General features: G+C 42.5%; 1 protein-coding gene across 11 annotated transcripts in view; it reads right to left on the minus strand.

The window, feature by feature from the left end:
• ptprsa (protein tyrosine phosphatase receptor type Sa) overlaps positions 1-25583 on the minus strand; it is a 238323-nt gene that overhangs the window by 14002 nt on the left and 198738 nt on the right. For 7 of the 11 annotated variants that reach the window (XM_084354195.1, XM_084354191.1, XM_084354189.1 and 4 more), the window contains 8 exons: positions 25170-25285; positions 20178-20225; positions 16249-16346; positions 12450-12573; positions 9439-9614; positions 7306-7425; positions 4388-4542; positions 3218-3503 (listed from right to left, as the gene is read on the minus strand). In XM_084354195.1, coding sequence (XP_084210321.1) covers positions 3218-3503; positions 4388-4542; positions 7306-7425; positions 9439-9614; positions 12450-12573; positions 16249-16346; positions 20178-20225; positions 25170-25285 — 1123 coding nt within the window. The remainder of the gene's footprint in view (positions 1-3217; positions 3504-4387; positions 4543-7305; positions 7426-9438; positions 9615-12449; positions 12574-16248; positions 16347-20177; positions 20226-25169; positions 25286-25583) is intronic. The other 4 variants (XM_084354187.1, XM_084354186.1, XM_084354193.1 and 1 more) reach the window with 1 other exon arrangement.

Genomic DNA, 25583 nt, shown 5'->3' on the forward strand with positions numbered 1-25583 from the left:
GTGTGCATAAAACATAAACTCACACAGGGATGTTCAGAAAGACAAACACGCATGCACACGCAGGCACAAACACACACTGTATAATGATCAAAACGAAACGCTGTACTGCAACATCATCATCGTCATCGTCATAGGGACCTCAGTGGGAGATTGTGGGTCAGCAAGTCTTGTGATGGCTTCCTCTTGGTTTCAGTGTCTCAACAAAGAATGTGTGTGTGTGTGTGTGTGTGTGTGTGTGTGTGTGTGTGCTAGCTTGTTAGCGTTTGCCTGCAAAAGTCCTTTTCAGACAGAGAGACATATGGCCCAGTGAAGACACTAGCAGCATCAGTGGAGGGAGGGGAGAGAGATGAGTTGCACCTGATCCCACAAAAAAAGAAAAAGGCAGGAATGCAGGTTTATTTCCTGGAATCCTTGTCTGTCAATGTGAAAGTGTTTCTCTTTGACTCTAAGTGTGAACATCAACGCCTTCTCCTATAAGTCTTTCTCTCTAATTCCTCTATAGCACCAGTAGCGCCGTGTCGGCGGCCACTTGGAGTTCATCCAGCCCTTCTCCTCCTCCTCCTCCTCCCTTTCCCTTCATCCCTCGCTACTGTCCTCCCTTTGATCTATGTTTCACAAAGGCACCTGGAAAGACTTGAGGTGGCCTGGCAGCGCTAAAGAGGCCCCTAAGCTACACCACTGAACATCGCAGAGGGTGCAGGGAACGGAGCCAGATCTGGCAACCTGTCATCCAACAGGCCAGAGAGGCGCCTAGAGTACCTCTGGTCACAGTTACCAGCTCCTTTCCCATTTATATTTTCACTTGGAAGGCAAGCTAATGCACATTTAGCATATTTCTGCACAGCAGGAATAATCATATTTGGTGTTATATGTCAGAACATGGGGCTTACAAAATTGTGATTATCCTAATCCTACCTGACATAACCAAACAAAACACTACAAATGTTCGATTGTATACACCATCAAGCAGCTGCCCCAAACTGTCCCGCTGTATGCCTCTTGTGTGGCTTCAATGCCAAACGATGCCTTGAGAAGTTCCTGTAATCTGTCAGCATCGTTTTCATTGAAAACCGCAGATCATTTCTCTCCTTGTTTGCATTCGGATCCCAATTAAAACGCTGCTGCTGAATTCCAAATCAGTCCTTCACTGTTTAATTTCACATGGATCCCAGTAGCCCAGTAGCTCTTTTTTCTCTGTCCATGCTGTGATTTGTGTACTGTATGTTGGCGAATACTTCCCTTGCACGCCCCGTTATGTGCATAAATCTTTCCCTGAACATGCTCAGTATTCATGCACATATGCCAGAGAGAACTACTCTGACAACTTCACGACGAGTCCCCCTCCTCGGTTCACTCTCCCAGCTGAACTCCCCATGAATCCCACCAGTCGCAACTTAACTCTGCACGACACCGCTTCCCACCTGAGAATGACAATACCCTCCCACCCGTCCCTGTAGCGAGCATTCTGTCGAATCACTTCCTTAGTGCCAAGTTAGCATACAGTCGTCCCTTTGTTCATTAGCCAAACGTTCCTCCCTCCACTTGCCCTGCCATCCACCTCCATTTGTCATCATCAAGTATTAATTACTTAGCTCCCCCACCCGTCTTCACGCACACACCTCTCTTCTCTATCCTGACTGTATTGTGGACGTTATTAATCCCCGTTTGACTCCTGACGCCAGCTCAGCATTATCCCTGTTACAGATGGCGATGGAGATTCCATCACCGTCGTGCGCCAGTGAGTAAAAAAAAAAATAAAAAAGAAAGGGTCGAAATACACCAGCACCATTATTGTTTCTTGGCAGGGGGGCTGTGTTGGTGAATAGCGATGGGAAGATGATAGATGATTTGAGAGTGAGCGTGCAATTCAAGGTCAGCGGATACTCGCTGGAGCCGAAGCTGAGTTAAGTTTATAAGTTGATGATTGCAAAGATCTTTAATGCAGATCTCTGTAAACACTGTGCCTGGCTGTCTATCCTCACTTACTGCTTTGTCATGATTTTCTCTAAGAAAGGCACACCTTCTTTCAACTCCAACCTCAACTCAAATCCATGCTGCTTTAAGCCAGAATCCTTTATCTTGTGCAGACTAGATTAAACCCAATTTCTTTGCTTAAGCATATTATTCCAAATCCTGCGAAATGAACATTGTGGCCACACAGTGAAGGGCTCAATATTCCCATTCGGTAGGTTTGCAACAAATACAATAATAATTCAAATACTGTGTATCGAGGTGATTAAGTTATTGAAATGAGGCTCAAGAAAGTAAAGGAGATTTGCTTTCTAGTCCATATGAGATCCTATTACTTGGACAGCAGGTACAGTATGAGCTGACAAATAGCTGAAATGTAAATAAGGTTGCTATAATCTATATTCCTTACCTGGGGCTGAAAGGTATTACATGTTCAAGAGAAGCGTCTTTATCTCGAACTATTAACTCTTGAAGCTTACTGTGTCATATGCTTTGTTGAAATTGTTTCTATTACGTCTGTATGAGCAACGAGCTGAAAGAAAACCTCTCGTCTAACTCAAGGATTTGCTGTAAACTGCATCTTTACTCAACTGAGATGTTGCTCTCCCAGTTCCCCCAATCAGCTTCTGTAATCGTCCATTTTATGGCTTCCTAGTCTCCTCATTTAGTTTCAGCTTCTTGCCAGAGAAACAGTTGTTTTTCTAAAATCATTATTTTTTAAGTAACACAATGCGAAGAAATGTATGATCGCAAATAAAAAACAACAACAATTAAGCACACTGCAAATAATGATGAAGAGCAAAAACACATTAAAGGCAAAGAAAATGGATTTGCATCCAAAATAACTTCCTGGAAGAGAAATCTGGCAGCCAGCCTCATTTAAAAGGCTTACAGTAGCTAAAGACGAGGTGACAGAACTCATATTACTTACATATTTTGTTTCCATTATTTAGTTATGATTAAGTCCAAAGAATGAAAAGTTAGTGCAGACACTGATCTAACATTTCTGCGTTGTTTGAACTGTCTTGGCTTCAGATCAGCTCAATCTGCCAGGTGAGTTTCAATTTTAATTGCTGCCTGTATTTGTCAAATCTCAAAATGGGGTCACCTGCGAAAAACTGCAGGCAGTCTACTCCTGTTAATCTAAAACAATTCGTCATACATGTCATGGTTTATCAGCGGAAAGAAGGAAGATATTGATCTTAAATGCTGCTCTGTTCAGTCATAACAATGTACAGTAGTCTACCTTGAACTCTAGCTCCATGCCAGTGACGTGCTCGCCGCTCTCCACCTGGGCCAGCTTCTGGATGTAGGAATAGAGGCTCCGGGCAGCCACCTCAGTGTTGCCGCAGGCCACCGCCTCCAGCAGTGCGTCGTGAATGAAGCTGTACTGGTCCTCTGTCTGCACCATGTAGTTCCGCTGTGAGCGCATCAGCGTCACGTGGCCGTAAATGTCCACCGTCTTCTCATGCTTGATACGCTCGAGCATGGCGTCGATGACGATGAAGCAACCTGTCCGGCCGACACCCGCACTGAGGAATGAGAGGGAAGAGAAGGTTTAAGAGGTTTGTTCAATAGAAATTCATTTCTCCCTTGCTCTTATTTTCACAGGGTGCTGTCGCTTTGAATATTTATTCTTTAGTACTAAGTGCTTGTCACATTTGTAGGAATTTAGCTGTAATTTGTGGTAAATATTAATTCATGAGGTGATTATGTTGTTCAGTAATGCTTATGGATTTGTTAGCGTTACGTTTTAAATAATTTAGTAGGAAAGGAAAACAGAGAGAGGCTGGAGAAGGAGCACAAAAGCAACTGAAAATGACAGATAGACTAACAGGAGGACAGTGATGGAGACTGAGCGAAGCAGGCTGTCAAATTTCTGTTTTATTGTGTAGCGCTTTGGACTCGCCGAAGTCGTCTTATCTCGACAAAAAGGAAGGTTTCAATTTGAATAAGCCATTTGAGAAATATCGCTTGTAAAAGGAGGAAAGGCTAAGGAGCAAAAAAAAAAGGAGAAGCAAGAAAGATGGGAAGGGATTACTGTGAGGCTTTTCACAGGGAGGGAAAAAAAGAGACAGAGGTGGAGAGAATAAAAGCACAGATAAAAGAGATGCCTTAAAAAGAAAGATGATGTGACCAATGAAGAAAAGAAAAGATGGAGGTCTGGTAAGAAAGAGAGCGTGTTTTTGTATAATGTGTGTTATGTAATGTATAATAGCAGTTACAAAGGGGCTCTCTGCCATGCTGTTAGCTCATGGGTACACAGTATGGGCAGGGGCACACATGGAAAAGGAGAACCTCTTCCATGTGTTCAACTGCCCCACCTGAGCACAAACATTACAGTTACACAACGTTACAAAACCAAACACTTTGGTAATATTTTCACAAACACTGACAACAAAACATTGCTACTGACCTGCAGTGGGCAATGATGGGTCCGGCGTCAGGCGGGTTGCAGGTCTTCACCCTACGGAGGAAGGCCAGGAAGGGGGTGGGGTACTCTGGCACGCCGTGGTCAGGCCACGCCGTGAACTGGAACTGACGAACCTCCCGCTTCTCACTAGAGCCATTCTGGAAACAATGGTAAGAGGTCGGTTTAGACTGACTGACCAATTGGTTTTATTGGTGTCATAACTAAAAAAGGATAAAATAATTGTGTTTGTGTTGCAATTCACAATGAGGCTGGTGTAACAATGGTGTAACTATTCAAGACATGATGAGTGCATTGATCAGCTTTAGAGGTATAAACCACTGCAACCCAGCTCAGAACATGTTTAAACCATTATCTTGACTTGGCCCAAAATGTCGGGCCTGTAAATACAAACACCACCAAAGATCTTTTTAAACATTACAATCTGTGGCAATAAACATTCTGGTGTGTGTGCCTTGGTTTTTCAACTGATGCACATGGCTACACACAAGTTTGGCAGGATTTCACAACATTTTTTGGATCATTCACATTCGTTGAAATCACACCACTGCTTTTGTGCTCTCTGAAGAAAACAGTACTGGCTTAGTACAGCTACCTTTAAGGGTACAATGTGTAAGAATTAGCCATCTGTCAAAGGTCAGTCCAGCAAAGTAGAAGGGAGCATATCGCCTAATGAACAGTGGAAAGAAACACCTAGACGTATTTGGTGAGTTTTATTTTGTTGAGTTAATGAGGCATTTAAGCCTATCTTAGTTTGATAAAAGGGTGAAACTTTGATTTAGACGGTGTATGGTTGTATTTTTTTGTTTAATAGGGAAAATATTTGACATTTTTTGAGTTAATTTAATAAACTTAAAGCTAAGAGCTTGTCAAATTTAGAGAACTCGCTGCTACATCTGCTAGCTAAAACTACAGCGACTATGCTATCGGACTATTGCCTCTTGGGGTACAAGGTGGCATTACGAGACAGGACGGGCTGAGGCTAGCTAGTTAACATGCTAACTTTAGTAGACGTCTCCGCAGCACAATACATAGACGTCCTCTACATAACCTCAAAACTGTTACTTAAAATTCTGGCTGTGTCTTACACATTGCACCTCTAAAGGAAGGAAGTGTTTCAACTTCAAAATAGATTTTTGGTTCATTATCGCTTAACAGAGTGTAATTTTTCTTCGGGAACACTTTCATATAAGCTCATCAGAATATAAGTATGATCATTTCTATACTGAACTGTGCAGGTATTATGTCGTCATGCTGCTGCTCAGAGCATCTACAGACACATGCAACAAACACCCATGTTACACAGCCGTCTGTCAGCACGAGCGTCAAACTCAATCCTAGCTGCATCAAAGATACAAGCTAGGATCCAGTGGAAGATTTTTGAGAAGCATAAGAAGAGAGAGGGAAAAAAAATCCCCCTTACATCTTTCTGTCCTCCTCGCCTCTCTTTCCTCTCAGAAGAGCCTCTAATGGAGGTACTGTTTGCATTTCAATGCAGCGTTTCTGCTTCCCTGACAGAGGGATTTCTTTCCTTGCTGAATAAATGAATAAATGAGTGTGGTAATTAAAAGCAAACTGACCTAAATCTTACTCTCTTTTCTTTCTGGACATTCCCTGTTTCTGCAGATGAGGCAGGCTGCATGGATGTGATTGGTGCTTGGCTGCTGGTTTTCTTTAAATTTCTTCTTTTTTTAAATCAGAAGACACGATTCTGCCTCACTGCAGGACCCGCATACACACGGATAGATAGCACGGCGGCTGCTTTGTAGATCCACTCTGTGTGCATATTTCTGTGTCTACTGCCAGCGTCTGCAACCTTATACTTCACACAAATCCCACAAAATATTTTTTCTCAGAGATATGAAGTCAGAACAGCTCAGTGAGAAATCACAGCAATGGCTGCAGTTATAAGGGGGAGGGAAAGGATAGATAGAAAATGAGTCATATTTGGAGGTTTGATGGAGGCTGAGAGCGGCAGAATGTAAATGGCCCTGAATGTCAACCAGGAAGCTTTAAAGCACCGTGGCTGCTGATATCATGCTATCTTTACCATCACTGGTTTGCTCTGGCGCTTATTGTTCAGCTGCCGTGACTTAAGCGCCATGCTATCTGTTTAAAAGGGGGGAATTCTGGAAATGCCAAGTCCGTCTAATAGCAGGTTTTCCACTAAATTTCTTCTCTTCTCACAGGTGTTGGCATGACCACGAGGTGTGTGAGACTGTGAGAGTGAGTTTTGCATGTGTTATTCATGTCTGCACTGTGCATCTGCGTGTCTTATGCATGTGTGTCAAGGTATGTACAGTAAATACACATATCTGGGCTCTGTGCATGTGTTTGAGTGCTTCCCCACATGCTTGCGTCTGAGCAGGCATGTGAGCTTGGATGTGTAAATGCTTCATCTTAAGAATCTTTTCATTTGTCTGGAGACTGTGTATCTGCCGGTGTGTTTCAGTGTTTAGATGCGTGTGTCTGTGTGTGCACACAGGAGCAGGAGAGCAGTCTGCCAATTATGTATATTGGGTTTCTCTACTGCTCACTTTACCTAAGTGCTCCAATTTGGCAGATGCACATAAACAGATGATCTATCGAGGAGAGAGAGAGCTGAACAAGGTAAAAACGGGAGGACTAGAAGGACACTGAGGACGAAGGGTTCTATACAGTATGTGTGAATGGCAAAACAGCGCACAATCTATGGCATCATTTTTGTTGTCTACGTAAATTTTGTGTCTGTATGTTTACTGGACAGACATTAAACACGGATAATGTTATTCACTGTCATCCAACAATAATAATTATAGTAGTTGTATTTTATTTGCAAAGAGAAGAGGAAGAGGAAGAGGAAGAGAAGTGGTGGTTGTGTGTGTGTGTGTGGGAGAGAGAGAGAGAGAGATAAATCCTCCTACCTTGTGCAAGGAGAAAGTGCGCACGCAGAACGTGGCCAATTCTATGGTGTCCAACAGGGTCACTTGGGTCATACCATAGGTTTCTGTGCCACGACTGGGCCAGTACTGGTCACACTTAATCTGGAAGTGAGAGAGAGACACACATGGAGGTATCAGTTGCAGTATCCATTTCAAAGTCTGTTTAAATGGCATCTCCATTTATGAAGAGGATCATGAACATAAATGGAGGAGTGAGGAGAAATTCAAATCATGCTGGTTCACACACCCACTCATAGAGCAAGCTCTCCTGTGGATCAAAACACCAGGCGGAGTTGACAGAAACACTATGGTAGCTCCTCTCGAATTCAAATTTAAGGAGCGCAATTATGCAGATTGGACAGATGTGATCACACACAGGAAGTCCATTCTTAATGCTCAAATTCACCAACCTGACACAAATCCTGCCTGCATCCTCCCCTAAATCTTATTCTAGGGAAGAGAACAGGAAACGTAATCCTAATTTGGATACAGTAGAAGCCTGATGAAGTTTTATCATACAGATCCTCACATACTGTAGAGTTCCTCCTCTTCTTTTGAATGTTGTAGAAAGAGTAAGAGGATGCTTAAAAATAAATCTTGGATGGATATCTCATTTTGACTCGAAGTTTTTTTGTCCGGCGGTTCCACAGTATATCTGAAAACACAATTCCTGCTTCCCCGTGGCCCTCCCCTGTCAACCCACTTAATAAAGATTCATTCAATATGGGGTGTGATGCGCCGGTGGACACCAGATGAGATGTGACAGCTAGTGAGGGAGATGCGCCGCTCTTGAGCTTTCTCTCCCATTTCCTGCTCGGGCTGACACTCAAGTTCCACCGCCGCTAATCTTGATCACGTTTGACAGGAGTGGAACGCGCATGTCAGTATGGAGGATAGGTAAACAACTGAAAATGGATAGAGGGAGGGAAAATGAGGGGAGACACCTGGGGTGAGTGAGCCTGATGTTGACACAGGTTTGAATTGACGGGATGAAACATCGCAGTTGGCTTTTTGACATTTAGACAAGTCCACTCCTTGATGGCAAAGAAACTTTTTAGGGTATGCTCACGCTGTTTGGCTTTATTCTGTCGTTTTTGTAGCGCTCACCTGCATTTTCAGCTCATGATTTAGAAAAATGGGTCACATGACAGGCACTTTGTATATTTAACAACTCGCTGTCACTATACGCAAACAGAACTGGTACCTAACTGTCACAAACACTTAGGAGACTTTCTCTTCAGAGTCAACGTGCCCATTAACATCTATATCAACACATTTCTGTTTAAAATCTGATAGCTTGTGGTTATTAAATGCTGCTTTGTAACCATCTCAGTTATTTATTAAAGTTAGTTGGCTAACAAAAGAAAAAGTGTGAGCATCATAACCACAACTCAGTAAAGCTACCGAAAGTGTTCCTTTCCATCTCAAGAAGGCTGAGCTCCTTACGAAGTATATGCTTGTGGCTACTTCGCATGGATGTATAAAAAGAAAAATATAAAACCAACAAAAGTTGAATAGTGTGATCACACCTTGACATCTCATTCCTCCTTCTGTAACCAAGCTGCTGTGCTCTCCAGGCGTTTCTTCCTCTAACTTCCACAACCAGCAGATGGTTGTAGGAGGCACTGGTCACAAGCGTAGCAAAAAACTCCAAGCACTCTGTTGCTTACAATTTAATTTTAGCTTCCTGCACTGTGAGCTCTGAGCGCTAAAACTTGCTAAGCTCTCAGCACAGTGGGGAACATGCAACAGCTTGTCGTTTCCACTGCAAATACGGAGAGAAAACAGAGCCAAGTCTGTGAAGATACTCCCGGTAGACGCTCAGCCTTACTTATCAGATGTGCACAGGTAGGCCGTCTTTGAGTTAACTCTGTTTTATCACCTTCTCTTGCTGCTTACACCACCCCATTAAAATTTCTACACTTCTGTGAAAGCAATCCATCTCAAGAAAGTTCAATCTGATTACCTATCAATGAGATTCAGATGTGCCGCCGGGGAACAATGCTAACAGCAGCTGCTTCTTGTACCTGATCTTGTGAACCAGTGATTTGCCTGTGAGGTTTGTTTAAAAAACTATCCTTTTAAGTAGTAAAAAGCTGAGTTGAATGGACTTACTCGTGACTTCTCCTCCAGCCTGGTCATCATGACCACGGTGGCTGCTCTCTGTTCCCACACCATCCTCCAGAAGTCCCCGAATGTCTCTGGTAATGGACCCTGCGTGGCGATGTAGGCATTCTGCTTCCTGTAGCCATCAATGTAGTTGGCGTTGATATAGTCACTACCTGTGATACCTAGACACAGACAACAGAAAAAGATATTAAGATAAAACATTGTAGTTTTGATGTCTTTTTCAGCCTTCATATTTACTTTAATCATTATTTGCACCTCTTGTTTTGTGCCATCTGCCTCGATAACTCCCAGTTTTCACACACGCTAACCCTGTTTCCCAATCAATAAAGGTGTAAAGATTCAAGACTGGAAAACAAGTAAATTACTGATGTAATGAGTTCTCACACCTCTCATTGTTGAAACGAGTGAAAATTGCCTAACATCGTTGAAAATGTTGGAATTGTCCAGAGAGATGCGGCACTGTCTTAAGATTTGGTCGATCATGTCGTCTTTTGGGACGCAAACTATTCTAGGTTTTATTCTTGCCCAATAGATTTAGTGCTTGTTTTGAGAGCAATATTTTAAGCCACAACACAAGATTAAATGAGATGTTAAAACGGTCTCACGGCCTCTGCTGCTGTAGAGCTGAGGGAAACCTTGGTTGTTGTTCCATTTGAATAGGTTCAAATGCAGCAACGGCCTCACCGTCACGACTTCCTGCACTGCTCTTTTATCATTTTCTTTCTCCGAGGTTCTGCCTCGGTTTCTGTAGATATGGTCTAACAGCCTACATCTGATTTACCACCACTAGTGCAGTTGAAGATGGAAAATAGCGAGGAGTAAATCAGCCACTCAGTCACCACAGCCAGGAGGTAGATCGAGCTACCATCCCTCTCAGTCTGCTAGCATGCTCTGTTGCACATCGGTCCCGCTAAATCTAGCCGTAAGGCACCCCTCCACATCTCTGGGTAGACGAATGTGTATTGGCAACATTTTAATGTACATAACAGTTGTATGCTTTGTTGCAAAACCCTGCTTCCTCTGACTGCATGTGAGTATCAACGTAGTCTGTAGCCCCCTTTAGGGCGCACTCACACAAGGCACTCCGTACCGTGCCCAAGCACGTTTGACCCCCAAAGTCCAGTTTGTTTGACCAGTGTGAGCGATCTGTACTGTGCTCAAGCACGGTACACTTTCTTGGCCCTGGCACGGTTGGAAGAGTTGTGCTTCGGCATGGTACGAAGAACTGGGCCAAGTGTAAGTGCGCCCTTAATGTGTCTGCAGTAGTAACAGGACACTGCAAAGGTAAAATACGTAGTTCACTGCAATGATTCACATGGTGATTCCTGATTACAAGTATACAAAGCTGTGTAAGGATCTAAAGGGAACCAGCGTGTTGTGGTGTTGTGGACTGAGCGGCACCCAAAAAGTCAAGATGTCCTTGAGCTCGGTGCAGCTTCAATCCAGGCTCAGTAATTTAAAGCTGTTAAAATACTTTAGCCAAAATGGTGTAAATGCAAAGAAGATAATCTGCGATTAGAGCGTGTCTAACACTGAGCATCTGACGGTGATAAGACATAACATCACCCATCTTCATTTAACCAACTTCTACAATCCTGTCAGTTGAAAAGAGACTCCAGTGTGGCAGCATCTGTGTTGGAGAGTCACGTCTCTTTGACTGACGTCTCCTCATTCGAGCGACAAACAATGAAACACTCGACTGGGCTAATTTAGGAGAGAGGCAGTGAGGACAACAACCAGGGTGGAGAGGAAGAATAAGACAGAGAAAGAGGTGTGTGAGAGAGAGAGAGAGGCAGAGAGAGAGAAAGAGAGAGAGAGAGAAGAAAAGAGAAGAAAAAAGAAAAAATGAACGAAAGAAAAAGAAAGGCAAATGTCATTAAAACGGATACCACGTCGCACAATCCGACTGTGGTGCCTTGGCTTTAGTCATAGCTAAATGAACAGAGAATGGCAGCGTGCATGAATTGTTCTACTGCTGCGACTAATGGCAAAATCACTGCAGTGTAAAATAGAAATTTCAGACTTGATTAATTTATGTATTTATGGACGAGGCATTTTTTCCCGGGGATAATTTTGTTATGCATGTTGTCGCACCCTCAAATTGGCCTGACTATTGCGAGATGTCGAAATCTAGTCGGAGCAGTTAGCTCACACAAAAGGAGAGTGCCGTGGAGTCGGGAGTTGAGCACTACAGTGAGGAGTCGGGGAGCTCTTCTGGTGATGCAACGCCAGAAAAATGTCAGCGGTGAAGGGTGACTACCTCTGACAATGTCCCTTGAGATTTAGGAGTCAGAGGAAGAGTTTTTCTGGCTCCGATACTCTCTGTACTGTGTCTGTGGGCAGTTAGAGGGAAGTCATAAGAGTGGGGGTAGATCTGATGAGACAAATGGGACGGTGAAAACAGTGGTTAAATTCCTGGATCACTCTGTCTGAGTGCTGCGCTCAAAGATGAGCTGAAACAAGTCCTCGTCTGACCCCCCCAAAATATTATGATTCCATAAACTGCTGAGCTTCCCGGGACCAAGCTAAGGCGAAACAATCCGCGGTTTAGCCTCCAAGAAAATGCAGCTCCGTTCTATAAATTCACTGGTTGTTGCTGAACTGAATCTGAACTTCACATACTCATGTTTTATTCTATTTTGCTTCATGCGACTGCGTCGACTCAAAACAACACTGTGTAATCCAGCCCAGTCTCATCCTTTCTTTCCTTTCCTTTATTCTTTTATGAAAGTCAAGCCTAGTCCATAAAGTACAGTAAAATACAGTATTTTATGGTTTCCATTGTATTTAATGCCTTCTACCCTGCACTGCTTGGCTCTGTTCTACTTTAGTCTTCACTGTCAAGTCTCATGTGTGTAGTATATGTCTATCCAGTACAAATTCCTAATTACCTAATCTGACTCTGTAATTATGAGGATTTCCCGAATGATCTGCAATGAGCTGAGCTCGTCTCTGAGGTGGTGTATGTGCAGAGAGTGAGGGTGGGTGAGTCTTACCCTCGATGGGAGCCAGGATGACGCGGGAGTGGTCGTAGGCGATGACGTTGGCGTAACGATTTTTGGGCTTGTTCACCTCCAAGTTGGAGTGTTCCCAGGTGAACTGCTGGCCTGGATCAATAGACTGACGGGGGGCACAGACAGACAGAACATGCACACACAAAGAAGAAATCAGAAGAGCTGAGCAATAACAATACAACCTGAATGTTATCATAGAAAGAGGAGAGGGAGGAGGAGGGGGAGGGAGATAGATTGCGAGAACGATTTCCCTAAAGGAAAAAGAACACGGTATCATGAAGATCTGCTCGCTGCCTGCTTTAAATACTCGCAGCAGCTGGACACAGTGCTTTATCAAGATCATTAATGTAGCGGGCATGATGACAAATAACTTTATTGATGAGGACGACGGCTCTCCCCCGTGAGGGGAGGGCGTTGAGCGAGGCCCGACACTCGGGTAGAGACAAATACAGCAGCCTCTTTAAAATACAACATTTCCAGATAAATATTCTGTTCCCTTGTCAGGATAATTAACTATTCCATTACGAGTCGTTGTTTGCTCATAGGCGTCTGGCGCTCTGTTGGCATGGGGACCGTGGCTTGAAGGATTTTTGCAGTTAAGGCTTCAGCACGTAGGTTGGGGGCGGGGGTGAGGCGGGTTTGAGAGGGAGGCTGAAGCTGAATCAAGTCAAACTGGAAACCTGATCTAACAGTTTCCACACAATCATTACAGCAATTAGCGCTTCCTTCTGTTTTAGCCTCGTTCCATCTCTGTTTTTTCTGCCCTCTCATCTCTGTCCCTCTTTCTTTGTTCCTGTTTTCCTTATCTGCATCGCTCCATCTTCAAAGTCTCACAGTTTTTGGTCCATATTTCTCTCTCTCATTATCTCTTCCTCCATCTCCTGTCTCCTCTCTGATGTTTACAATCCCTCTCCAGCAGTCACCGTCCTGCTATTCTCCCGTTTTTTCTGGATCACCTTCAGGCTCACCGTGTGTGTTTATGTGCGTGTGTTTGTGTGTACGTAAAGATCGGGGTCACTTCCCTGAAACATCATCCAATTTAAAAATCGAAAAAAACATCACATTTGGATGCATGCCTACTTCCAAAGTGATTTAAAAAAAAAATGACTGAATTATAATTGCTCAAATTCAGCAACAACTATTGTAGAATTTGCTCCTCTTCCTTATGATCCATAATAGCATGGATGAAGATGAGTGACAGGTCCTGTAAAGAAGGCAGTCTTTGCAGGACACTGCTGCTAACTGCCTGACAGCAGATAGATGACAAACTCTACAGCTTCAGTATCGTCAGGTAAAACCGCCGCTCCCTTTTCATTGCTGTGCGTATGTGTCAGATCATCTCCTCTTCATCTCAGCTCTCCAGCTGGGATACCCTGCTCCCTCTCTCCCTTCACTGAATCTCCATCATTAACCAAGCCTCCCCACCTCATCTCTCTTGTTTCTCCTCTCTCCCCTCTTTCCTCCATTTTTTCTCCTCCCTCACATCCCGCCTGGCTAAAAACCAATCAGTCAAAGCCCCGTAGAGCTGCGCTTGGCAAGCCAGGGCGCCCGGACGAGCAGCCATTCATCAAGAAAATAACAAAATTAAAATTACACTTCTCTATTTAATTTGGTCATTTATTTTTCCTGGGGGGTGGCTGTGGGAAGGGGCAGGGGGGGACAGAGAGAGTGAGAGTAAAAAGGACGAAGAGGGAGAAGAGACGAACGGGCGCTTTAATGTTCTCTGTAAGCCAAGTAATTAGAAGTTGTAGTCGTTGCAAAGCGTCAACTTTGGCATCACGTCTCTCTCGTCTCTCTTCCCCGCGTATAGAACAAGCTCGTCCATTTGGTACACAGCCCGGATGTGGATTTATGAATAATAGATACCAAAGAAATACTGGATGGCTATGAGAAGTCATTATCCACCAACATTCACCGGCAGGCATGATGACAGCAATCTATGCTGCTGTACCTGCTTCCTGCGTTATACTGGCATGCGGCGAGGCGACAGGCACGGTGATTTAGGGATGGCGAGGAGGGGATATTGCTTGTATGCAAACGAGAGCTGATTCAGCACTCCTGATTTCTAATCAACTCTGGTGTCATTTATAACCGCCACGGTCTCAGAGCTCAGACAGCTCAGTTACCCCCTCCACACACACACACACACACAACACACACACACACACACACACACGTACAATGTTAAAGCCTGCATCCCAGTGTGCTTTTCGCTTTTCCCCAAAAACACATTAATGCACCAGACTATATCTCCATTTTGGAGTTCATTGGTGTATGTGAAGGATTTTAAAACACTTATTTATCATTAATTCTGTTTTCTTGAAGTAAATGTTTGAGATAGTTAAAGCATTCAGTCTGTGTTTTTCTGGTGCTCAATTTTGGTAAAAAGATAAAAAACATTACATTTTTTAAACACGTGATCAGAAACGTAAACCATCTATCAAATTACTCAAAACAGCACTGTCACAAATTAAAGGTGTGCTGAGTAAAAAAAATGTGATATATTGTTCCAAATAAAAAACTGACATATCTTAAAGATAGAATCAAAAAAGTAATCAAATAATCCTTGACAATGTTTCTTCAAATGTAAACTGAGCTGTTTGTCGTAATTGTCATTTGTAATCTGATTGGCAACACTTGGCAATTATTTCTTTGTTATCAAACAATGAAATGCTTTATTATCAATTTATTATAGCAACATTATGAAGATATTGGTATTTTGTGTGATTTGGAGCCCCCCCACAGTTTCTGAGTGCGACACCACTGTCGTAAATAGAAATCCCAGGTCTGTAACCATTTGTCAGACATAACGTAAGTGCTAACTACAAGCACAACTCATTAGGTCATCAGTTGCAACTTTACATTCGCCATTAAAATAATGATTACGGATAAACTACACAGTGTTTATTACCCAATCACAAAGTATTATAAACATCAGTTGCAACTTTACAATCAACAGTTACTTAAGAAATAGTTTATAAAGCATTTCATTCTTTGTTAACAGTGAGATAACTATGTTAATAATAACTAAATTTAATCAACTATAAAGTTACCATTTATTAATGATGGTTATTATAAACTGTTACCATCTGATTAGCTAACTCTGATTACATATATTCTGTTACTATAGAAGGAGAGTGGCTTCACCACTTCCAAGGTGCACAGAGACGGGAAAAAGTCTACAGAGCTCAAAAGCTCCAGCAGCAGTTGTACAATACAGAACATCTTTATTCTTGGACCGACGTGTGTCGGCCTGTGGCCTTCATCAGGGTCATGTATTCTGTTAGTACTCGTCCCTGAATGCAGTTACCCAATTTTGTAAGTAAGCGGACACTTTTCGGATGTCACAAAAGGGCATGTTTCACTTTGCAGCAGATATATTCAACTTCTTTTTTCCCCCCCAACGTTTCCTGATGCATTAAAGTAGAGTGATTCTTTAATTTAGCCAAGAATTTGAGGAAATTGTATTTGGAAGTACAGGAGTTGCACCAACCTGCCGAGGGAAATGTTATATGATTGAAAATGACAATTGTCTTGCTTTGCCAGGTTGAGGCTGCCAAAATATCTGAGGAAATAAGTGGCTGAGAACAACAGATATTTCATAATTGCTCCAGCAACCACCAGCTACAGCATTGTCAAGTGGGAAGGTTTAAAAGAAGAGAAGCAGCCATTTCCTAGAGCAGAAAGTAGGAACTCTTGTGTCGCCTTCCAATGAAAACACAATCAGACAAAAATCAATAAACAGAAGAAACGTTGACCTTTGAACCTTTGGTCCACTCACCTCGTATTCCTGGGAGAGCTTGAGATTATCGTTGGCCTTGAGGAGCTCTGTGTGTTCTGCCAACTCTGAGATAGGGATGGGAGGATGATTCATCATGCCTGCTCGCCAAAGAATTGAGAGAGGAAGAAGAGTTTGTTGGTGCAACAGACAGGACACAAGTTCAAATCCAACAAAACACACATTCATGGGTGAGGATTGGTTGCTTACATAACAATGAAGGTTGGGTTTTAGTGGTGAGGAAGCTTGTGCAGAACATGGGGGATGTCACACACGGCAACAATGTATTGATTGGTGATGTTATCGGCACTTGATTAGACCAGGCCAGAGCTCAAAAACAGCTTTTCTGAGTGATTGATTATTTGCCAAAGAAGTAGGTAAACCAAATTATATTAATTCCCACAATGCTCATGATGCTGACAGATGGAAGGACCGATAGGACCAATGTTGTTTAGTGTAGCCAGAGAAAAACACGGATCAATTACTGTAAGTCTCAAACAGTTCAATAGCTTGAGAGCTTGAAATGAGTTAAAAATGACACATGATGAAAAATGTAAAGTTTTGATGATGAAATCACAGACGAGAAACACGACAGCCCTTTCTACTACCCGATCAATGGAATGCTTATGTTGACGAAAATCCCTTGTACTCTTTCTTGAAGCTAATCAAAAGTAATATTTACTTTCAGCACTGTTGCTATCACCAAAAAAAGAAGAAAAACTCAATACTGGAAGACTAGTCGGTGAAAAAACAACTTTGTAATGGAAATATGTCTTTAAAGATGGTTTTAATTGAGGCATATCTAACAAATTCAAGTCGTTACCCATACATGAAGACTATATATCATTATTTTTGACATTTAAAATGACTTCCAGTATCGTCCTCATTAAGAAGAAAGATGAGAGAGGAGCTATGAGCTTTTTCGAGCTGCACGAGACCTGACATATCCCACAGGCCTGCTGCTGCTGTATCCATAATCTATAATACTCTTGTTATGCTGTGTTGTTAGCATGGTGACAATTTTGACTGTTTTGACCTCTATAAAAAGTCACTTATTCAAAAACAGAGCCCTGACCTGGGGGCTCATGGGAAGGCAGGAGGTGGGGAGGGGGAATAAGGAGGTTTAGGGAGTGTGAGTGATGCTGGGTGACACAGTGAGCTGCTCCATTCCAGCCAGCCAGTGTAAAGCAAGCAAGCTGCTGTTTCTGCCCCTTTCCTCAAGCTGATGCTTCCCTTAACGTAGTGAACATTGGCTCTAAGATGAACACCCCTTACCTTCCGAAATCAAAAGAAAGAAAAAATAATTCTCAGTTGTAATCCCTCTGCCAGTTATCCCAAGGTATTCCCAGAAAGAACTAGCCTTTCATTTTGGTTAGAAAATTGTGAGATTTATCATTTTTTGCCTTGCTCCAATATCCAGAGTATTGCGTTGCTGCTAACATTATCAGCACTGCTGTGCACTCCAGCCGCTAATCCATTTACGAACATAATGCCGAGGCCATGTAATGGAATATGAAGCAGCCATAGATTGTGGCTCTGTCCCTGCACGCGGACAGGCGGTACTTAACGTTTCATATTTTTAGCAAGAGGTCTCTTTTTCTGCCGAGTGACGAGGTCAAAAGTCGACAAAACGTTAAAATCTCCTCACAAAAAATAAGTTACAGAGGCTTAATTGGGCGCGCAAATCGACATAATCACATTAACCATCCTTGATTTTCCTTTTCTCCCAATGCTTAATATCCGTCCAATGTCAAGGGGGTCACTGGTGTTTTGGCTGCTTTTGTTGCGCTTAAGAGAGGGAGCCCGACTCTTTGTGCTGACAGTCTTCATTAGTAATGGTAATTTATTTTACACTGAGAGAACAATGCAGCAGTGTCAATTACATGAAGATTAACAAAGATTACAATGCACATATGAGACAAATGAGGAGATGACACTGGATGCCGTGACATCCTCCGGAAAATGAATGGACACACTACATTAACGGCCTCCTTGACAAACACATATGCCCGTCTTAATGGATCTTTTAAATGTTGTTTACTAAATTAATGGATTTCTGTTTTGTCTCTTCATTATCTTCATATAACTTCAAATGACACCTTGTTAGGTGTATTTGGACAAAGCTTTGTGTTTACTTCTGCATAAGGTTTCTGATGAAGCGTGCGTAACGCGGTTGCACCACTTGAGAAGGAGAGGAAGTCATTAATCGTTTCTGTTGGGGGGGGAATAAATTGAGATGAGCATCAAGGCAAGAAGAAATATTGCAAATTAAATTTGGTTGTCAGTTTGGTTGCCTCAAATTCAAAGGGAAAAGGTATCAGAAGCTATGAGTGAAATCAGTAAATGCGGATGCAAATGAGGGGCCCTCACTTCTCTTTGAGAGAACAAGAGGAGGGAGATCAAAGAATGTTTGTGTTGTGTGTGTGTGTGTGTGTGGTTGTGTAGTTTACTCTGAGTGCGCAGACGTTAGTGAGAAACTCCATCAGTTCTTTTCAGTTTGTGTTTACCGTCCAAATTACAGTCTGCATGTTTAAGTGTGGGAGATATACGTATATCAGGCCAAATTGTTTACATATACCTCCAAATAAAGCACGATGCACTGCCAGTGGGACAGGCTGAAGGTTAAACATATCAGTGTTTGTTTACTCCCTCAGACTCTTTTGGGAAACTTGTATGAAAATCATTTCAATACTCTAAACCGCAAATCCATCATCTTACCTTTATCCAACTTTTCCCTTTGCCAGCACAACTAAAGCTATAAATTGTGATGTTTACAGGGATGAACCTCACAGCTAAACCAATCTGTTTGCTCTGTTTGTCTATTCCTCTCTCTCAGTTTACTTTTCCAACCTCACCCATTTGTTTTGTTCTCAAGACAAATGAGTCGATCGCGCCTGATTCGTTTTCTTATTCATTTTGTCATCTACACCCCGCACGGCACATTGTTGTGTTTATCCAAGAAAGGATTTACTTTCAAGACTAGGCTGCACCATGACCCGTACTCGAGCAAAGTCTCTCAAGGACAAATTATTGTTATTCCCCACCCCCCATGCCACAGCTTTCATCTTTCTCCTCAACACATCCTGCGTCTTTTTCCCGTCCACATACAGATTCTCCAATGTTTTCACCTCAATCAACAACGTGATCAATGAACATGAGAAAACAAACTTGCATCTAATTACACATTTTCCAATCTCACGTTCGGCAGTCGATGCGCCGGAGAAATATAATGATTCTTTTTTGATAAGCCAAAGCAGTTTCTCTCCAAAAGCCTATTTATGATGTTACGTATTTACATATAAAAGGGAAGAAGTCTGTTTGTGGGTAAGCAAAGAAATAAAGGAGGGGTAAAAAGGGGGAAGGGGAAAACCAGAAACTCTGCTTTTTTTTCCTCGGATGATCTTTTTGCAGTGAGCAGGGAGAGAGGGTGATCAAATGTTGAGCCATTGTTTGCCACCGCTTTAATTAATTCTGCTCGTTATCTCTGAGCACAGAAAAGACCCCGTTACTTCAGAATGGAAATGGAGCAGTGGTGGTGAAGGAGGAGGAGGAGGAAGGAGAAAGGGGAACAACAACAAGGAGGTAAGGGAGAGAAAGAAGGCTAACAGAGATTGTACTCCTGTAAAAAATAACACACCTCTCAACCATCTCTACATCAGCAGAAGTGATCGCACAGGTTATTTATGCATGGTGGATTAATGCACAGCCAACAGCCCAAGTGAATATTGTGACTGACATCCAATTAAAGAAAAAACAAAACAGCCCGGTATACCAATAGAAACCAACATCAAATTAATTAGTGCTGAAATTTTGCTGCATAATGTGAAAAAAACAAACAAATGCAAATTATGTACTTGTAAATGGAGGCAAGCGGTGCTAGAAAAAAAGATAAAGACAGCTAGTACGCAAATTCTAAAAGCATAGAGACTAACTTTCATAGTCAAAATCTGCTTCGCTCTGAGGACTGCTCAGACCAGAATCTGTAAAGAACAGCAAACATAAGGGAAATGTTTTCAAAAAGCTGTAATGCAACAGAAAAGGCTATGTCAAAAGAAAACATAAAAATGTGCAAAATCATAAAAGGCCAGGAAATAAAAGGTATTTTTTTAACCAGTTTACCATTAGTAAACTCAGACCCTTCTCATGGTGGCCTGAGTGACAGATTGGAGACCAGGCTCCCACACAGACATGAAAAAGTAGGGCACACATTATCAGATCAGAAGAGCTACAGTCCTCCTCAGGAGCAGGCTAGTTAGCCACGGGCGTCAGCCTCTGATGCCCCAGCTGAGAAAACCCTTCTGCCAAGCCCCATATCAACGGTCATAGAGATCAGGGATAAGAAAATTGATTTGCTATCTCTAAGCTTTCATAAGAACCAGTTGGAAGGGCCCATCGACAGGAATGAGAAAGATACAGAGAAGGGAAAAACCAGCTTATGTTTCCTGGTGAAAGCTAACTCTGAAAGTTTCCTTTGTCTGCTGCTTGGTGCTGAGGCATCGGGAGTGAAAGGTGTGGAAAAGTGTCCACATTCTTTGCTGACAGCTGTGGAGCCAGAGCTGATGGGAACAGAGCTCTGAGGAGTGTGCTGATGGTTGAACGTCTTATCTGCTCTAGGAGCAGTCCTCTGAGGCTGCAGCCAGCGATGCTACATCCGGGGAGACCCAGGTCTCCTCGACTGTTCAAGCAGAAAGGAGCCATCTGTGACAACATTAACCGGACATGTGGCAAAGAGATGCAGTTTGATGGGATGCTGCCAAACTTGTCCATCAAGAGAAGGAAATACGTTTTGCCAGGACAGAAAGCTGAAATCAGATCAACAGGGTAGCACAGGGATAAGAAAGGATCACATCGCCCCAAGACGGCGACTGTGGTCCCGAAGAAGCAGATAATTTGTTCCAGAGTGTGTGAGAAGTGAAAAATGGAAGGCAGGGAAATCTGTCTTGCGGGTAAAAATAAAAAATAATGTTGTCTTTTTTTCTAAAATAAACTTTTCTGTTCCTTTCCCCCAAAAAGTCTGGTCCCAAAAACACAAAACACTTCCTCTTTGATAGTAAAAAAGGAGGTAGGTCCTCAGTCCCAGTGGGAGCCAAAATGTGCTGCATTATTATTTTTTTCCTTAAAAGGAAACAACTTACATGACTAGTCAGCCTAATAACAAAGCTAAGCTGCATTCTGCAAAATAAAACTTGCTTGTTTTTCTGGGTTTACCTGCACTGATGTCTTAGTGAGGGGACCTCAGGCCAGTGGCGCCAAATGAGTGCAGAGAGATGAAGACATCGAACATCCCCCTCTCCCTAATTGATTTGTGACAATGACTAATTAAACCTAGCGGGGGGTGCTCTGATCCACTGTCTCCAAACGTCATTCATCACAGCGGGAGGGAGGCATGTCTGATTATGTTTATGTGTTACGTGTGTGGCGTGTGTGTTTCACGAGAACTGTTTGTGAGGGGGAGGCCACGGCTGTTGCAGTTGTTGCTGTAATCTGGAGAAACAAGTCGGCTGCTGATGCATACGAGTGACTGGCTGCTGTCCGTGGGTTTTCGCAATCGTGTGATGCTCTCTCTGCAAGAAAATATTTGATTTTTACATGCTCAAATGTGGAAGTCTTGTCTTCTGACAGAATTACGGGGGCGTGAAGAGCCATATGCAATGCTGTTTTGGAGGGGGGAGATAAAGGGAGACACAGATGGAGCCGGCATAAATAGGAAATATATCACAGAGTGAAAATACGTTCACCTGTCTTTTAATTTGCAGGAGAATTGTTTTATTTTTTGCTTGAACAGTACTGACGTGAATTCCTATCACTTAGCAAATTGGGGAATATCAAAATGATTAAGTGAAGATATATATGTTTAATGTATATATACTGTAAATATATATTGCATGACGACCACCAACTCTTACAGTTTAGCAGCTTTTTTAAGGGCAATAGTGGGAAGAGAGGAGTGCAATGAGAAACTAAGAGAAAACCGAAATGTGAGACACGGAAAAAAAATCAGGGAGGGAGAGAGAAAAGAGTGAGCACTTCAAGCAAAAGGGGTGGGGGGTGGGGGCTTGGTTGTAGATAGACAGTAGATATCCACTGAGCCGGCTGCTTCATTACTTTGGCCCCATTTGCCAATTAAACCCCAGGCACCAATGAAGATAATGACAAAACGAGCCACTCTGCACCCCAAGGAGTTGTGGGATGTCACTGTGAGGCTGTCACATGACCTACAGGCTTTAAAACACAAGCACACGTGCACAACGTACACACTCTCGCAAAAGCATTAGCCAGGTTTAGCTTATAGGAAGCCTCATCAAAAACATATTTCTTTGTTCCCCAGCACTAGGGGTCACTGAGCACACATTGCCGATGTGGCATATGCTCTGCTGGATTGGCAAGCTTGGATAAGTGCACTGGGAGCGTGCTCATTTGAACAATGGTCGCTATTAGCTGATGGGGATGTTCACGAATGCTCACCGGCCCACTTAATTGGGCTAAAATGTCCATTCAAATTAAATTCCCCTGGTGTGGAGATAACAACTTCGCCCAATCCTGGGGGACAACGGCGGGGCTGTCGAATGCGAATGCTTGTCATACATAAAGAGACGTCTCAGCATGTATCGGTGAATGCCGTGTAAAAGAGAGCAAGAGATTATAACAAGTGTTTCCATTATTTAAGGAAGGGGGAGGACGGCTGAGGGCACAATGGAAAGCGCTGGAAGTTAGGGAGACAAATAGCAGGAATGGCCATTATACCCTTGTCATTACAGAACCACTGATAGGCCTCTGAATACCAAGCAAGATAAAGATGAGGACAGTAAATTGAACTTCCACATTTCTGTCTATAAGTGGGTTTGTGCATGTCCTTTCATCCTCGTATCTCTCTTCCCTCATGTGAAGAAGTTAGTGTTTTTTTTTCCAAGACACAAACTCAGGCAGCATAACTGGGCTCCCAAAGAAGCTGAGGAAACGCTCTCCATTTTGAAATCCAAGCCTTTTGATGGAGCAGAGACTGGCTGTGGATGACAGATGGATGGCTGAGAGACAACAAGGCTAGGAGACAGAAAGGCAGGAGGCAAAAAAAGGGAAAAGAAGCGAAGGAACGCACAGGAAAAAAAAGTGTGGATGTGTTTTTTCTGCCTCTGGAGGATTTACTCCTTTTCTGTCGTTTGCTTGGGCAGGTACCAACAATTCATTTGAAATAGGTTCCTCAAAATGCAGGTCTCAGTCCTCTCTGTCAAACTGCTTGAAGACAAAATATAACTAAACCATCAAGAGGAAGACTCATGATAATACATGATGCTTTGCTAGAAGTAACTACTGAGACAGCAATCAGATTTTTGTTTAACTTTTGTTCACCAAATCCTCTAACCTGGCAGGATGAGAAGTTTCCAAAACTTGTCAACAAACAGCTACTTTTACGTCATGTGACATTTTACAAATAGAAATTAACTGAACCAAACAGAAAAAATCTGGTTAATCTCCCCCTATGACTCATTCCAAACACAACAAACTGTGGATGCCAACATATTCTAAACTGCATGAGGCTTATTAACAGAAGGACAGACCGATAGATATTGGGTCTGAAAAGGAGGCAGGACGAAGATGGAGAAGCCTTAGAGAATGAATGTGGGATTGAATGTGCTCTGATGTTAACACTAGGCTTTAGCTCGGATGAAGACCAGACAGAAAGGGGACAAAAGAGGAAACAGGTAAAAACCTGAGAGAACTCCAAAGCAGGATTTGTTTGCAACGTGAAAACATGAATTTTACTAACAACAGACATCATTTGTTTATTTCTAAATTGTTACATGGGGACATGGCAAACACATAAATATGGCTTGCAGGTAGTTATGAAGGCACATAATGTCAAACAGAATGATGTGGGAGCAGTTCATGGGCATCATTTATGCTGCTGCATAAATTTAACTTTAATTTGCATCATTTGGGAATCGTTAATCTCTGTGTGGGCTGTCTGCACGTGTGTGCCAATGTTATAATCTACTGTTGCTACACATGTATGTTGTTTGTGTATTAAAAAAACAAAACCACACATTTATGTTTCGTTTTACAAGAATTAAAACATTTTCACTGGTGTCATGAAGGAAGGTCTCCTGCAGGTGCGTGTCCTTATTTGCCCACAGTAGTATAATACAGCAGTTGGCCAAAATGAGCTTTTGACAGCCAATAACCATGTTTTTGGATTAGAGCTGCTGCTAATTAACAACATGCCAGAATTTAAAATTTGCTTTCCGTTTCAGTAGGTTCCAAAAATAAGGATTTTGTAGTTCCTGTAAAACTTTGTTATTTGCACGTTGAAAAGCTTCTGAAATAGCATTTAGTCTGTTATAGCCAGTGAAACACGGCCTCCATTCCAGCAAAGGGAATTAATAACTATATAGGTACTACTCTTTCTTGCTAAGGCCTGTTTCCCAATAAAACCTATAGACTGGGCTAATGTTGTACTCGCCACTGTCACTGCAGAGATAGCAGGCATGAGCACCCTACTGGAAACAGTTTTAGAGTGGAAATCCAATTAGACAAATGAAATACAATACTTAGATGGCTTTTTAACAGGCCAGCTTTTATAAAACAATCAAAAGTAGTTGTTTGGATGTCTTAATGAAGAACATTAAATGTCACTAAACATTAAATGTTACTATCTCAATAAAAGTCTTTTGCAATGCAGAGCTACTTTTGTTTTCACTTATTTTTTTTTTTTTTCTTGGTGTTGAAAAAACAAACAAACATATGTATAAAGGTAATGTTTCCGTCTTCACATATTTCAGAAAAATAGGAAAGCTGATTTTTTTACGAATGTGTGTGCTAATGTGGACAATTATGGCCAGGGTTAGGGTTAGGGTAACCTATGTATGTTGTTCAATTTCACAAGGAAACTGTTCTTCAGTGTATGTGTGTGTGCGTCCTCACTGTACCTGGAGTTTGGAAGTTGATGCGTCTCATCTCCACAGGGTCTGTAGGGTGGTGGGGTGTAATGTCCGCATTGTTCAGCAGACATTTTGTGCGTGGCTCTGACTCTTTCCTTTTGCGACTGGGAAGTAAGACAAACACAGAGTAGAAAGAGGGGAAGACGTACAACAAAAACACCAGAATAACTTTGAGTGAGCAACAGCTGAGAACTGGGGATCTGAGAGAGGCGCATCAAGTACACAAAAATTCTCCCTCACTGATTACAAGGCATGTTTTTTTTGCTGAGGCAGGCTACTTTCTCTCCCCCTGTAAATGCAGTAAAGTACGGCTAAACCTTACCTGTCAGGTTTGCTGTTTCCAGAGAAAGCAATAGGAGTCAAATAAATATATAAAGATGGCAAAAACACAACACACAAGGA

The sequence above is a fragment of the Pagrus pagrus genome (genome assembly GCF_965226575.1).
Source record: "Pagrus pagrus genome assembly, chromosome: 6".
Taxonomy (NCBI): domain Eukaryota; kingdom Metazoa; phylum Chordata; class Actinopteri; order Spariformes; family Sparidae; genus Pagrus; species Pagrus pagrus.